This window comes from Hyla sarda, chromosome 1 (assembly GCF_029499605.1).
Source record: "Hyla sarda isolate aHylSar1 chromosome 1, aHylSar1.hap1, whole genome shotgun sequence".
Lineage (NCBI taxonomy): Eukaryota > Metazoa > Chordata > Amphibia > Anura > Hylidae > Hyla > Hyla sarda.
Genome location: NC_079189.1, coordinates 290,356,733 through 290,374,039, shown reverse-complemented (window position 1 = coordinate 290,374,039; position 17,307 = coordinate 290,356,733). Strand labels below are relative to the sequence as shown.

The 17,307-nt window shown below is 40.7% G+C and overlaps 1 protein-coding gene across 2 annotated transcripts in view; it reads left to right on the top strand.

Moving 5' to 3' along the window:
• LOC130267384 (calcium/calmodulin-dependent protein kinase type IV-like) overlaps positions 1-17,307 on the top strand; it is a 79,087-nt gene that overhangs the window by 8,884 nt on the left and 52,896 nt on the right. For both annotated transcript variants that reach the window (XM_056517074.1, XM_056517064.1), the window contains exons 4-7: positions 1,839-1,901; positions 4,478-4,560; positions 13,254-13,326; positions 13,936-14,026. In XM_056517074.1, coding sequence (XP_056373049.1) covers positions 1,839-1,901; positions 4,478-4,560; positions 13,254-13,326; positions 13,936-14,026 — 310 coding nt within the window. The remainder of the gene's footprint in view (positions 1-1,838; positions 1,902-4,477; positions 4,561-13,253; positions 13,327-13,935; positions 14,027-17,307) is intronic.

The window sequence follows — 17,307 nt, the reverse complement described above, 5'->3', positions numbered from 1 at the left end:
GTGTACTCCAGTGGAATTTTTTTTTGTTTTATTTTAATGAACTGATGGCAGAAAGTTAAACAGATTTGTAAATTATGCAATGAAGAAATGATTGGATGGCACTCACCAAAGTCGTGGTTTCTTATCCTTTATTCATGAAGCATAAAAGGCAGAGGTGCGGTGTCAGGCAGGTAAACTGGCGAGGACGCAGGGAACCTCCGCGTGGAGGTAAAAGCTGTAACGCACTTCCGTGATTCTTCAGACCAGTTTACCTGCCTGACACCGCACCTCTGCCTTTTATGCTTCATTAATAAAGGATAAGAAACCGCGACTTTGGTTAGTGCCATCCAACCATTTCTTCATTGCATATTTGAAGTTACACTTTTGCTCTGCCGATTGAGCACCACCTACAGTCGAAGTTATTCACCTGCTTAGCTTTTGCTCTTTTCCGGACTACCAGCAGTGCCGGTCTATCTCACCATATAGATTTGTAAATTACTTCTATTAAAAAATCTTACTCCTTCCAGTGTTTATCAGCTGCTGTATACTAGGGCACTATTTCTCCCGTTACTATCTTCCGTCACAGAATAATGTCTGTTATTAATAATGGGCTATAATGGGTTAAAACGGCTATTAGAAAAATCCCGTTGACTATAATGGGATTTTCTAATGACCGTATAGTATTTTTTAACTGGTGTTTTCAGCTGATTTTTAGACGGAACTTCGTACGGATCTTTAAAAACTAAGAATTTTGTAGTGTGAAAGAAGCCTAAGTACTGGAAGGCTTAATAATTTTTCATAGAAATAATTTCCAAATCAGTTTAACTTTCTGACACCAGTTGATTTAAAAAAAAAAAAAAAAGTTCTCCACCGGAGTACCCCTTTAGGGCCAAAATTGTCTGTGTCCTTAAAAGTGGTTAAATGCCATTTTTTACTTTTTACAAAAAATATTGTGTAAAGTCAGGGAACCATGTTTATCTTGACAGGACCCCAGGGCGACAAATCTGGTGGGGGCCTCCCATAATTTTGTATTAGTGATCTTATATTAGCAAATAAACTATTATCTCTAAATACTGCATATTTCAGCTATTGTACAACTACTGTAGAACTATTGTCTACTATTGTCATCACTAACATTGGGCTCTGTTCCCAATGGAGCTCAATATCTAAACCGAAAACTGAACTATTACTATGATTTGGAGTTTGGGATAGAACCCACACAATCAATCACAGGGAGAACATACATCTCCATGCAGATGTTGTCCTTGGTGAGATTTGGTCCAAGGACTCAAGCTCTGTGAAACAACAGTGCTAACCAAAGAGCCACCATAAACACAGCCGCTTTACTGCTGCAGCTTCCACTAGGCTTCACTGTCAGGAGAGTGGCTAAAATCCATGTGGAATTCAAGTCAGTCCATGGAAGGGATGCCTGTCCCCACCCATCTGATGACACATTCTGTGACATCACATTTACTGGGAGAAACGGGAAGTCAGAGTGAACGTGACATCACAGTAAAAGAAGAAATCACAGGCAGAGCAGTCATGTGATCCAGCCTGAGAACACAAGAAGCAGTGGAAAAAAAGAAATAAATAAAGCTTTTTTTAAACCATACAACTTCTACAAGAGTAATGCAATGCTGGTTTATTAAAAAGTCCCAGACAACGCCAGTAAGTACCAAAATCCCCAAAACTGTATATACCTAACAGTGAAACTGAAAAGTAACTCTTTGACACAAAGTGACAATTCTTGGATACAGTTTTGGAGCATCTTTATTTAAAATACAAAATTTGTTTAAATAAAAAGACTCATTATCAGGATAAAAAAAATTACAGAGAAAATATTTTTACTTATTTTATAGATTGATAAAAAAATTGTAAGAACTGAAATTGGAGTCCTGCTACGCCTGTCACATCCTAATATCGTAAGTTTCTTTTCTGCATGACTACTATATACCTTTTATACTGACACATTTACAAAGCTGAGTAGGTTTGCCCTATTCTTTCTAGTTGATGTTTTTCTTAAAACAAACTGTATATGGATCCTATTTACATCTATAGGCCTGAAAATTATGTCAAACTATATGAGTTTGTATTGGGCTTCATCTGTTCATTCAGGAGAGCAGGATCCATCAGAATCTACTGTATTTGGGTAATGGACTGAAAAAACTTATGTAAACAGATGTCAGCAGATGTCAGTTTTTAATCAGTTTACTTTACATCAGTTGTTATACAGTATAACCCCTTAAGGTCAAAGCCCATTTTGGCCTTAAAGGGGTACTCCCGTGGAAAACTTTTTTTTTTTAATCAACTGGTGCCAGAAAGTTAAACAGATTTGTAAATGACTACTATTAAAAAAGATCTTTACTATTCCAGTACTTTTTAGCAGCTGTATGCTACAGTGGGAATTCTTTTCTTTTTGAATTTCTTTTTTGTCTTGTCCACAGTGCTCTCTGCTGACACCTCTGTCCATGTCAGGAACTGTCCAGAGCAGGAGAGGTTTGCTATGGGGATTTTCTTCTGCTCTGGACAGTACCTGATACAGGCATGAGATACCAGATCGATTTGAGCACATACATAGAGATAGGTAAGTATAGCACTGAGCTATCTTTGTCAGAAACTGACAAAAAATGCAGAATGCTATACTTACCTATCTCTGTATTGGATTGGACTGGAAGCACACATGCTAAAATGTGTCTCCATTCAAAATAAGGACACAACCTTGATCCTCGTAATGGGAATTTTAAATTTTCAGCATGTCAGTTTATACTGCAGAGACACTACAGATTTGCTGTTTTCCTATTGACTTCAATGGAGAAGTCAAAGTTAGCAACAATGGCGCAAATGTTTTGTTGCAGATTTTTAAGCAATACTGCAGAGGCATAGAAAAATTTGCAACTGCTAATTTTTAACACAATACTTTTTGTTGAAAATCCTCAGTGACAAATCTCCATTATTTTGTGCAAATGTGTTGCGGTGGAATTACATAAGGAAATGCTGCACAATTTCAGCTGTGGAATATTTGCAGCATTCCCATCCTATGGAAAAGTACCATTTATCTCAGTTCATTGTGGAGGTATTGAAGAAGAATTAAAAGTGCCAGGTAAATGGTCTAGGCCAGTGTTTCCCATTCAGGGTGCCTCCGGTTTTTGCAAAACTACAACTATTAGCTTGCTCGGACAGCCAAAGCCATGACACTAGTGTTACAGCCTAGTTACTTTTATATTACTTTTTAGAACAATCTCACAGTTTTTTAGTATAGAACACCAATGTTTAAGCCTATTTTAGGCCTTTAAGCATACCTATAAATCACTGTTCCAGCAAAATGATTTGCATTTAAATTTCCCTGCAACTTCTGATCCTGTGACTCTCTCTGAGACTATCGAAGAGGACAGAGGACAATTGCTGGAATGTTTCTATGACCCATTACTGCAATCGGCAGTAGACTGCACATCCCTATTACAAAGGGAGATATGAGGCCTACAGCCAATGCTTTTTTTTATCTGTTTGCTCAAACTGCATATAATAGGGCTTGTAGGGATTAAATGGCTGGGATCAGTTGTAGCTTCGGTCCACCCGAGGCCGCATCATCCGCGCAACATAACTGTTGTTTACTCAAAAACATGATGCACGGTTATGTCCCTTTGTGGCAAGGAGTTAATCAGTGGGGGAATTCCAAGACCTCCACCAATAAACACTATGAAGAAGCTATAGCGTTTAGGCTTCTTTCACACTACAAAATTACTCCATTTTAAAGATCCGTACGAAGTTCCGTCTGTAAATCAGCTGTAAAACGGCAGTTACAAAATCCTATGCGGCTGTTAGAAAATCCCATTATAGTCTATGGGATTTTTACATTATCCTTTTTAACCCATTATAGCCCATTATTAATAATGGACGTTATTTTGTGGCGGGCGAATAAACAGAAGAAATACTGCATGCACTATTTCTCCCGTTACTATCTTCCGTCACAAAATAACGTCCGTTATTAATAACGGGCTATAATGGGTTAAAACGGCTATTAGAAAGATCCCATAGACTATAATGGGATTTTCTAACGGCCGTATAGGATTTTGTATCTGCCGTTTTACAGCAGATTTTCAGACGGAACTTCATATGGATCTTTAAAACTGAGTCATTTTGTAGTGTGAAAGGGGCCTTACACAGACACAGAAGCTCTTCCCTACTAGCTGCTGTGGCTGGTAATGTTGGTAATGTCCCAGAGGTTAAACCCCCACAGTTGAACAATTATGACCTATTTTAAGGGAACATTTTATGTCCTGAAGAAATAAAATGGAAGTTGAAGGCTGAGGTTCAAGGTTTACATTGCGCTTGCAATTATACTATTGTTTACATGATACAGTGCAGTTTGTACACTTTTGTTACATACATTTAGTTGTAAATATTTCACCCTTTTCAGAGCTATTATAGATTATATTGATGGCGAAGGGTTCGTGTCAGTAGAATAACTTCATCTAAACAACTGTTTTACTTGCTTTAGATTAAACTTAAAGAAATCTTTGAGACCCCATCCAGGATTATACTGATTTTAGAACTGGTAACTGGAGGAGAATTGTTTGACAGGTAAATATTCAATGTTTTCGATTTAATAGGTCTCTATCTATAACCATGTGTTTTCACTTAAGCAGTTGCTCAGTACTAAATTCCCAGAATGCATTACCTTCCCTTAGCTCTTCATCCCAGTCCTCCCACCGACAGCACTCAGCTCCCAGGGCTGATACAGAAAACTTTTCCTACAAAGAGACTATTGCTTTGCAGTAATTAAATCTGAAGCACCTGCTGCATTCATTCCCAGTCTACTCCATTGCTGGTGGCATTGTTCAGCATAAGTCAGCATGTTGTAAACATCTCATTCTTTCAAAAAATTCCTAATAAAGGTGGGGCTTTACTTCAGAAACTTTAAGATTCAGCCAAGCCACAAGAAAGCAGAGGTTGATGCATCATCTTAGAAGAGAGGAAGGAGCTAGGTAGCTGCTGAGACAACACCACACTTAAAATGAAAAGGAGTACACCACTTCCTGTCAGGGATATTTCAAGCAAAAATATGCTTAAGCCAGTACAATTTGTAATATTAATAAGTTATATATCTGGCATGTGATAGTTTATTTAACCCCTTAAGGACCACGCCCTGACGCCCTGGTACTTAAGGATCAAGGGCGTACCTGTACGCCTATAGGAATTTTGGTCCCCGCCGCATGCTGGGCGGGGATGCTTGCTGACATCATTCAGCAGGCATCCCGTGACAACGCCAAGGGGGGTGTGGTCATACGGGTCCCGACCCAGAATTAGAAGGCGATCAGTGGTGTAGTATACACCGCCAATCCCATCCTGTTGCTAGGGGGAGGTGGCGATCCCATCACCCCCCAAGAGCACTGCTATTGGTCAGACGATCATCCGACCAATAGCAGCTGGCAGAGCAGGGGTTAATGTCCCCTCCTCTTAGCTCTGCTCACCCACCAAGCTCAGTCAGTGGGCAGAGCTTAGAGAAGAAGCCAGCCCCCCCCCCCCCTCTGTCAACATCTGTGCCCTGAAGAAGCGGCCTGCTGCCACCTGTAGTCAGGGTGAGTTTTTCTGTTAGGGAGAGGTAGGGGTGAAATAAAAAAATTAGTAAAAAAAAAATACTGGGCCCTATTAGGGTTTCAGTGCGCTGCGATTTGCCACTTTTTTTTTTTTTAGGCCGCAGTGTTTTTTTGCAATCACACACCATTATATATAGTATACACCAAGCACATACACACTTCCCCGCCCAACCACCCCTCCTCACCACCACCACCACCCTAGAAAAAAGGCGACGGCGGAGGAGGGATACACTTTACTTGCCTCCGACTCAGAATCTGGCAGTGAGGACGAGGAAGATCCTACCTTCCTGTGTTCTTCCTCGTCCTCCTCATCATCTAGTACTGATGATGAGTCCCCCAGAAGACGGTGGAGACGGCACCAGGCAAGGCCACGCACCCCCCACCCCCCATGAAAGTGACCCAGTGGCCGACACTAGTTCGAGTGTCCATGTCAATCATATGGTGGAGCAAACAAACTTTTACGCCCCCAACAGTTCATTGCCCCCCACCCTGATTCGCTTTTGGCTAGGTCCAATGAATGGTACACTGTTAATGCAGACGAAATTAGGAAATTTTGGGGCCTCATGCTGCATATCGGCCTAGTCAAAAAACCAAGCGTCAGGCAGTAGTGGAGTGGGGACGTCCTCTACCAGTCCCAGCTTTACAGTATGGCCATGGCACGGAGGCTGTTTGAGGCCATTCGCAAATGCCTGCATTACGCTGATAATGCCTAAGACTGTTTTTACAAAGTGAGATCGGTCATAGATCACTTTGGGGCCAAATTTTGGGAGGCCTACATACCCCTCAGGGAGCTCTTGGTAGATGAGTCTCTTATCAGTTTTAAGGGGAGACTCATCTTCCGCCAGTATATTCCCTCGAAGCAGGTGCGGTATGGCGTGAAAGTATACAAACTTTGCGAGAGTACCTCCGGGTTTAGAGTATACGGGATTCCCAAATTGAACCCCCAGAATGTCCCCACTCTGGGTGTTAGCGGGAAACTCGTTTGGGACCTTGTGTACCCATTGCTGGATAAGGGTTACCACGTGAACATGGACAACTTTTATACCAGCATCCCTCTGTTCACATCTCTTGCCACCAGATCCACGTCCGCTTCTGGGACCGTGCGGAAGAACCAGAGAGGCCTCCCTCTAAATTTGATCCAGACACCTATGCCCAAGGGTTTCGTGCTCTTACCCATGAAAACTTTTTACTGGTTAGATATGAGGATAAGAGGGATGTCCTTATGCTGACAATTCATGGTAACGGCAGCTCACCTGTCCCTGTGTGAGGTACTGTTGTGGTCCCCAAGCCTGATTGTATTCTGGACTACCATTAGTATATGGGGGGAGTTGATCTCTCTGATCAAGTCCTCAAGCCATACACGGCCATGCGGAAAACCTGGGTATGGTACTCTTTTGTACTGTCCCAGTACGCTGACAATACAGGGACATTCCTCCAGTTCCAAGAAGAAGTCCTAAGGGCCCTTTGGCGACCGGGAAAGAGCAAGCCGGAGTTTCCAAGGAACTGGAAATATAGGTGCCAGGATTGTCCCAGGCCAACACTTTCCAGGTGAAGTCCCCCACACTGGAAAAAAAGGGACGATCCCAGACAAAATGCAGAGTGTGTCACCAGAGGGAGATACGGAAGGACACCACCACTCAGTGTGATACTTGCCCCGATCATGCGTCCCTCTGCATTAAAAACTTCCATGGAGTACAACATTTTCCCTTTTTCATTTAAATTTCCCATAATTTGACCCCAATGTACCAAGTCCAGAGTATATTCAAAATTTTAACCCCATAAACCACTAAATTGCCCAAAAACCTCATAAAGAAAAACTGATAAGACCTCTAGGGGTATTTTTTCCAAAAATGGGTCATGGGTCACTGAGTCACTATCACCGGGACTTTTTTATGTTGCCTCAAAGCGGTGTGCGCATTTGAGGCAACAGATTAGGGACGGCCACACACATCACATTCCCAGAATGATGATTCAGAGCATAGGGTTTGGGGTGGGCATATTTTTTAGTTTTGGTTATGCTCTGGGTCACCATTCTGGAAACCTAACCTATTTTTTCATTTTACGGCCCACTGTACCCCATTTTATTAACTCAGTGTACCCCATGTAACGTGTACCTTGAGGGGGGGTCCCGCTGTTCTGGCTCCATAGAAGCTCAGTAAATGCTCAAAGCCCCTGAAGGCACTCCTGCTCTTCCGAGACCTGGTGTGCACCCGCAGAGCAGTTTACGTGAATATATGAGGTATGTCCTTACTCCAAAGAAATTTATTTACAAATTTACGGTGACATTTTCTCCTGTTACCACTTGTGAAAATTTAGCATTTTAGTGTAAAAAATCTAATTTTCCCTTTCCACATTTCACTTTAATAAATATTTATCAAACACCTGTGGGGTGTAAAGGCTCACTGTACTGCTTGTTACGTTCCTTGAGGGGTATAGTTTCCAAAATAGTATGCCATTTTCTCCTTCACTTTGCTGCTATTCCTGTGAAACACTTAAAGGAGAACTACGGGATTGAAAATTGTATCCCCTATCCTAAGGATAGGGGATAAGTTTCAGATCGCGGGGGTCTGACCGCTGGGGCCCCCCACGATCTCCTGTATGGGGCCACGGCTCTCTGCATAGAGAGCGCGTGTCGACCACCGCACGATGCGGCGGCTGACACGCGCCCTCCATTTACTGCTATGGGAGAGCCGAAGCGCTGCCTTCGGCAATTTCCGGCTCTCCCATAGCAATGTATGGAGGGGGCATGTCAGCCGCTGCTTCGTGCGGTGGTCAACATGCCCTCTCTAACCAGAGAGCCGGGGCCCCGTACGGGAGATCGCGGGGGGGCCCCAGCGGTCGCCCCCCCCGCGATCTGAAACTTATCCCCTATCCTTAGGATAGGGGATACATTTTTCAATCCCGTAGTTCTCCTTTAAAGGGTTAACACACTTACTGAATGTCATTTTGAATACTTTGAGGGGTGCAGTTTTCATAATGGGGTAATTTGTGGGGTATTTCTAATATGAAGGCCCTTGAAATCCACTGAACTGGTCTCTGAAAAATTACAATTTAGAAATTTTTTTGAAAAATTGGAAAATTGCTGCTGAATTTTGAAGCCCTCTGATGTCTTCCAAAAGTAAAAACATGTCTACTTTATGATGCCAACATAAAGTAGACATATTTTATATGTGAATCAATATATCATTTATTTGGTATGTCTATTTTCCTTACAAATAGAGAGCTTCAAAGTAAAAAAAAAAAAAAAAAAAGCAAATTTTTCATGAAATTTTCAAATTTTTCACCAAAAAATTATACAAGTATCGGCAAAAATTAACCACTATGTTAAAGTAGAATATGTCACGAAAAAACTATCTCGGAATCAAGTTCATATGTAAAAGCATTCCAGAGTTATTAATGCTTAAAGTGACAGTGGTCAGATGTGCAAAAAATGCTCTGGTCCTTAAGGTGAAAATGGGCTTGGTCCTTAACCTCTTAAGGACCCATGACGTATGCATACGTCATGAGTCCCGGTCCAACGATATAACGCGGGGTCACACGGTGACCCCGCATCATATCGCGGCAGGCCCGGCGTCATAGTGAAGCCGGGACCCGCCTCTAATAGCGATGTGCCGCGCGCTATTAACCCTTTAGCCGCGCGCTCAAAGCTGAGCCGCGCGGCTAAAAACGAAAGTAAAAGTGTCCGGCTAGCTCAGGGAGCTGTTCGGGATCGCCGCGGTATAATCGCGGCATCCCGAACAGCGTTAGCACAGGAGGAGGTCTTCTTACCTTCTCCTGTGCTGTCCGATCGCCGAATGAATGCTTCAAGCCTGAGATCCAGGCTTGAGCATTCAATCGCCGAAAACACTGATTGATCCATTCCTATGGAGATGGATCAATCAGTGTAAAAGATCAGTACATGCAATGTTATAGCCCCTTATGGGAGCTATAATGTTGCATAAGAAAAGTGTAAAAAAAATCATTAACCCTTTCAATTATCCCTTCCCCTAATAAAAGTTTGAATCACCCGGCATTTCCAAAAATAAAAAAAACATTATGTAAATAATAATAAAAATAAACATATGTGGTATCGCCGCGTGCGGAAATGTCCGATTTATAAAAATATACCACTTTTTAAACTGCTCGTTCAATGGCGTACGCGCAAAAAAATTCCAAAGTCCAAAATAGCGCATTTTTGATCACTCAGAACAAAAATGGTACCGCTAAAAACTTCAGATGACGGCGCAAAAAATGAGTCCTCAAAGCGCCCTGAACACAGAAAAATTAAAAAGTTATAGGGGTCAAAAGATTACCATTTTAAACGTATAAATTTTCCTGCATGTATTCATGATTTTTTTCGGAAGTGATACAAATTCAAACCTATACAAGTAGGGTATCATTTTAACCGTATGGACCTACAGAATAAAGATAAGGTATCATTTTTGACAAAAAATGTACTGCGTAAAAATAGAAGCCTCCAAAACTTACAAAATAGTGTTTTTTCATCAATTTTGTCGCACATTGATTTTTTTTCCCGTTTGACCGTAGATTTTTGGGTAAAATGACTAATTTCATTACAAAGTAGAATTAGTGATGCAAATATTAAGCCATTATATATAATTTTAGGTGAAAATTTTTAAGAGTTATGATTTTTTAAAGTTAAGGAGGAAAAATTGAAAATGAAAAAACGGAAAAAGCCCGGGTCCTTAAGGGGTTAGATAAGATTTTTTACTGAAATAGTACTTTAAAGAGATCTTTGAGACCCATCCAAGATCATCATGATTTTAGAAGCGGAAATGAGTAGAGAATTGCTTGACAGGTTAATTGTCTACATTAGAAATAATGGAGGAGATTTATCAAAAATGTGCAAATGAAAAAGTGACCAATTGCCCTTAGCAATCAGATTGCTCCTTTAATTTTTAAAAAGACCTCTGCAACATAAGAGAAGCATTCTAATTTGTTGCAATGGGCAACTGGTCCGTTTCCCTCTGCAAAGGTTTTAATAAGTCACTATGTCTACTATCCACAATGCTATACAGGTAGGTTCTCATAAGAAAAAAACACTGTTACACTGTCCTCTATCCAAGATCTGTTAATGACTTTTATAAGAAACAGATTGGTACATTCCAACATGCATCTTTGTTAAACAAGGGGTAGGTAGACAGTTAGGATGCTATTGTAGGGGAGGGGCTCAATTTATAGATTTAGATAAAACAAAAGTAATGTACTTCTCCTTCCTGCATATGGACACACAGTACAACCAGGGGTGGCTCTACCATTAGGAATGTTAGGCGGCCACATAAGGCCTTGCAACCACCTAGCTATCTCTCTAATAAAGTAAAAAGAGTGGCCATGCATATAATGTATGCTTCACCACTCAGTATTGTGCAGGAACAGTGTACTTTAATACTGTGGCACACCTGCAAGCTGCGCATAATGACTTCATATGCCTGAAAGAGAAGTCCTGTGCTTCACTGCAAGCCAAGACCAGAGGATGACTAATCCTCAGCCTGAGAGCAGAGGGAAGGTGTGTGGGATGCACAATACTTGCCCCGGGGGCTGCTGACATATTTTATATCTGCCCTGCGCCTACCTAAAACTAGTGCTTGCAGCAAAAGTATGACAATATTGTAGCTTGCTTTTTTTTTTTATTATGATTGTCATGTTGGAGTTTTGCTTCACAAAGACAAGCGCCGCCTCATTATACAGTGATAGGAACAGATAGAGGAAGGTCAAACAATACCAGGAAAATACCAACAAGAATACTTAAAAAAGAAGAGAGGTAAGAACACAGAAAATCAAACCAGGAAAATCAAATAAAGTGTACGGGGTAGTATACCCTTACAACACTAATAACTGTCAGGAATCTAAGGTCAAACATTTAGTAACAGGGCCCAACTTACTGATGGGCTACCTAAGATGGATCTGTCAACTGGTAAAGAGGCAAACTCCTGAACACATACTGCCTTTCTCTTCTAGGAGGAAAAACAGACTGGTGGCAAGTGGAGGAGGTCACAGGAACAATGACATATGTATGGGTTTATTATACAACCCCTGTAAATTACTTTTATTAAAAAATCTTAATCCTTCCAATAATTATCAGCTGCTGAAGTTGAGTTGTTCTTTTCTGTCTGGCAACAGTGCTCTCTGCTGACATCTCTGCTTGTCTCGGGAACTACACAGAGTAGAAGAGGTTTGCTATGGGGATTTGCTTCTAAACTGGGCGGTTCCCGAGACACGTGTCATCAGAGAGCACTTAGACAGAAAAGAACAACTCAACTTTAGTAGCTCATAAGTACTGAAAGGATTAAGATTTTTTAATAGAAGTAATTTGCAAATCTGTTTAACTTTCTGGAGCCAGTTGATTTATAAAAAAAAGTTTTTTCCTGGATAACCCCTTTAAGGACCAGGCCAATTTTCACTTTTGCCTCCTCCCCTTATAAAAACCATTACCCTTTCAATTATGCACCTATATAAGGCTTGTTTTTTTGTGTCACCAGTTATACTTTATAAAGACTTTTGTTATTTACTAACAAAATCTGCGGCAAAATAAAAAAATATATATTTGTGGGGTAAAAATGTTTTTTTTTAAACCCACCATTTTGTACATTTTGGGGGCTTCTGCTACTACGCAGTGCACTTTAATGTAAAAATACACCTTATCTTTATTCTGTAGGTCCATATGATTACAAGATTTCCCAATTTATATAGGTTTTATTCTATTTTACTACTTTAAAAATTTAAACTACATTCCCCTTAATTAGTATGCTGAAAATTGTCCTCTTCTGACCCCTATTACTTAAAAAAATTTCCGCATACAGGGCTGTATGGGGCTAATTTTTTTGCGTTGTGGTCTGTAGTTTTTATCAGTACCATTTTTGTTTTGATGGGACTTTTTGATCACTTTTTATTATTTTTTTAGGGTATATAAAGTGACCAAAAATGTGCAATTTCAGACTTAAGTTTTTTTTGTCTTTTTTTTATTTTCATTAAGGTGTATGCCATCGACTGTGCAATTTAATTAATATTATATTTTAATAGTTTGGAGATTTACGCACGCGGCAGTACCACATATGTTTATTATTTTATTTAAAAAATGGGAAAAGAGGGGTGATTCAAACTTTTATTAGGGAAGGGGTTAATTCACTTTTATTAACTTTTTTTTTTTTTTGGTCCCCATAGGGGGCTATAACATGCAATCTTGCAATTGCATTCACTGTTCAGTGTTGAGCTTTGGCCTTGGATGTCCCGATCAGCTCTGCTGAGCTACTGGCAATGTTAGATCCCGCATTTAGACGCTGCAATCAACTTTGATCACGGCGTCTAAAGGGCTAATGTCGGGCATCACCCCGAATGGCAATGTCTGGCATTAACCTTGGGTCCTGGCTGCTGATAACACCTGGGACCCATCTGGTATGAAGCGTGCTCAGCTCAAGAGCATGCGTCATTCTTCGCTAACGGGACCAGGGTGTACAGGTACGCCCTTGGTCCATAAGAGGTTAAATTATTTCCTTCAGTGCACATTATTTCGAGGGACTAGTGCTCATAATTGGTCTCACTGAGACCAATGCTATCAGTTGTTTCATATATACAGATGTGTAGCATTAGTTTCTGTATGATTTATAAGGTTGGAGGCACATGGAGCCATCCCATTTTTAAATATGTGTATAAAAATGCTTCATGAGTATTTCTTCCTAGGATAGTGGAGCGTGGGTATTACAGCGAAAAAGATGCAGCCGGTGTTGTACAACAGATCCTGGAAGCAGTTGCTGTGAGTTAATATTCTTCATACATAAAATCCTAAGCCTGATAAATGTTAAGGTTATTCTTATATCTGCCTAGAGAGATGCTAAGGGCAATAATTATATAAGAATATAACTGTGCTTTGCAGGTTAAATTCTGGCTCTAAAATGCTAATGTGACATGACTTTGAAAGATAGATCTCTAGTGATTTTTTCTTTTTTGTTACCTTGCTTACATTACTTGCATGATCAATGCCACATCACTTATTTTCTGGCCTAAGTGTGAGCAGGACCACCCATATCTCCCTTCTCACTCTCACTTGTGTCAGAGGCACCCCTTCCAGCTATGTCACCTGTGCCAATTTATGTTACTAAAGCATACTGTATCATGACTTTTTTAAATAAATCTTGGGGTTTAATCATTTTCCTCCAACAAATTTAAAGGGGGAAAAAAATGGCATTATAGCAATGCATTACTACGTAAAATGATAATTGTATCTGTCTGTTTCACAGGAGATTGCTTTAGTTTCAATCACGTTTGTACAACACTACTCAATTCCAGTGAGATTTCTGAGTGCTATACTTTAATAGATATTTGATATCACTGATCAACCCAACTTGTACTTTTTTTTCCCCAGTATCTGCATGCAAATGGAGTTGTTCACCGTGACCTCAAGCCAGAAAATCTTCTCTATGCTGATATGTCTCCAAATTCCCTTCTTAAAATTGGTAAAGATCATTACTTGAGTTGGTATCGTAAATAACATTATTGCAAGTATTTATTCTAAGATATAACAATGTACACTAGCTCTTTAGTGTGGATGTGCCTATTGCTGCCTTACTATACGTACAGGTCCCTGATTGCCGTACCCTGTTAGCTCTCCAGTATTATAAACAATATAGTTGGCGTTATAGGACTTTTAATGTACTCTTATTATATAGCATATCTTACTACAATGTTGTCTCTGTACCTGTACAATCCGATCTGTTCCTGAACATAGCTTTCCAATTGATGTACAGTCAGTTCTTGCTGAAGAGGTGCTCTGAGAAGTCCGGGGGGTAGCGGGAAACTGCCCTGGCCGGTAGAGTCTCAACCGTAGGTCTTCCTGCTCTTGGTGCTGCCTGAATGTATTTGGCGGCCTGCAGTGATGTCACTACAGATGCCGGTAAGCCCCGAAATTCCTGCCGACGCGTTTCGGAAACAAATGCGGTTTTCTTTGTCCGGGTCCCAGACGAAGGAAACCGCATTTGTTTCCGAAACGCGTCTGAGGGAATTTCGGGGCTTACCGGCATCCGAAGTGGCATACATCAATTGGAAAGCTATGTTCAGGAACAGATCGGATTGTACAGGTACAGAAACAACATTGTAGTAAGATATGCTATATAATAAGAGTACATTAAAAGTCTTATTTATTCTAGTGAATGACAAAACATTTTCTCTCTCACAGGAGACAATAGTAACACACCAGCACAGCTAGAAAGCATTGCCTTCCATGAGGAAAGAATAGCACTACTAGTACAAAATCTTTTATTTGTGATATGCAGTAGCAAATACGAATGGAGCAGTAATGTCTAAATTTGAACTTGTGAACTGCAGATGTGTGAGAGGCAGCTGTGACCAGCTGACATTAAATTCATCCCTGTCAGAAGCACATGACCTGTTTACACTGGCACCTTCACACCTTATTAACCCCTTTGCTCCATATGATGTCCTGGCACTGGGGGAGGTAGCGGGATTGTGACATCCTCCTGCTACGTGCAGACTCCAGCTAGCATCATCAGCCAGAGGCTGCAGCTAATAGCCTTCAGCAGCGATTGACGCTGACAGGCTATTAACCCTTTAGATCCCGCAATAAAAGTTTATTGCGGGACCTAAAGTGCGTTATTGTCGATTGGTGGTTGGATGCCCATGCTGATTGGGACCACCATGAGGTAATCACAAGGTCCAAATCAGCTTATATGACTCCAGCCTTCTGCAACAGATTACATTGTTCAATGCTGTGCAATAGCACAGCATTGAACAGTGTTACCAATCCAAAGCTTGTTTTGAATCTATTGGGTGTAAAAAAAAAAAAAAAAAATTGTTAATAATAATGCATGTGAATATCCCCTCCCCTAATAAAAGTTTGAATCACCCCCTGTTTCCATTTTTTCAAATGAAATATTGTAAACAAAAATAAACGTAAACATGCGGTATTGCTGCATGCAGAAATGCCCGAACTAGTAAAATATAATTAATATATTAATTAAACTGTACTGTGAATGGCATAGACATAAAAAAACAGTCAAGGATTGCAGATTTTTGGTCACTTCATATACCAGTAAAAAAGATTTTTATAAGGCTAGGTTTCCACTTGTTTTTTTTTTTTTACAAAAACGCCAATAAAAACGCCCATTCTGCCGCTTAGCTTTTTTTTGTGAAAAAACGCTGCGGCCAGATGTTAGCTGCAAGTCAATAGTAAACTGCAAAATGCCAAATCCACTTGGTGTTTTTCAGTTTGCCATTTTTTTAAATCCTTTTGGCATTTTTGGGCTCCTTGGCAGTTTTTAAAAAACGACCTCTTGTCGAGACTTTGGCGTTTTTTCGGGAAAATCTTGGCGTTTTTCTCCCATAGAAGTCTATGGGAGTGAAAAAACACCAAGAAAAACGCCATGTGGGTTTTAACTTTGGCGTTTTTTCAGGCGTTTTTTATTCTCTTTTGGACTTTTTTTATTAAAATTAAGTAGGGTACCATTAAACAATAATAATAAAAAAGATACAGTAGTGATGGAAAAATTAGTATTTAATGAAATTTATCTTTTTTATAACAACATTTTTATTAATTTTTAAACAGGGACCAATTTATGTGGGAGGGTAGGGCACTGAAAATGTAGCCGACAATAATAAAAATGTAGTGTGTGTGTGTTTTTTACTTTTTTTTTTTTTAGGTAGTACTACTACTCCCAGCATGGAACACACTGTTCCATGATAGGAGTAGTAGTACCTGTACTAATTGAAATATCGCCGGGGTCCGTTGCGATCCTCCTGTATAATGTATATATGCCGCGGCCACTCTTCTATCGTCCCCTGCACTGCCATATATATACACATATTCATATTTCCTGCAGACAGCTGTGATTCTATACATTATACAGGAGGATCCCAATGGGTGTCAGGAGTTACACTCGCTGTGATCTGTCTATTAATGCATGTACTACTGCTCCCAGCATGGAGCAGAGTGTGCTCCATGTTGGGAATAGTAGTACCTGCAGTAAGGGGCAGATCACAGTGGATGTCACTCCTCCTGACACCCCCTGAGATCCTCCTGATGTGACTTGCGGGATCAGCTGTTCTCAAGGCTACATAGGTGAACAGCTGATGCCCAGCAAGAACTTACAGTGAGCCTGCAATGTGTCTTAACCCCTTGCTGAGCCGTGCGCTAAGCCAGCCCGGCAAGGAAAGAGTTAACTTACACTGCTGGATAGTGTAGATTAACCCTTTGGGGCAGTTTACACTATATACAGCTATCTATAGATAGCTGTATATAGTGTATGCAGAAGATGGAGACATCCCCTTACCTCCGTCGAGTCCCCGCGGGTCTGTGTAGCTCCGCCCCTAGTGATGACATCATTAGGGGCGGAGCTACAGACGGGATCCAGGCTAGTAAGTCTGAAGCTCTGTTAACATTGTCCGTTTTGGATAATGTGAACAGACCCTTCTGCCAGTGTCTACCCAGACAGGAAGACTCCAGCTGTTGCTAAACTACAACTCGCAGCATGCCCAGACAGCCAAAGGCTGTCTGGGCTTGCTGGGAGTTATAGTTTTGCACCAATTGGAGGCTCCCTGTTTGGGAAGACATTGCATTATGGGCACTCTCCCCTGAGGAGAGCGCACAAAATGTCCTAACCCATTTTTTGGTGTTTTTTTTTCTTCTCGTTTCAGATCCGTGTATGCAGAGAATTACGGCGGATTCGATGGATTACAACGGATTAACTGGATTTTTTTAATTTTAATAAAATGGTTAACAAGG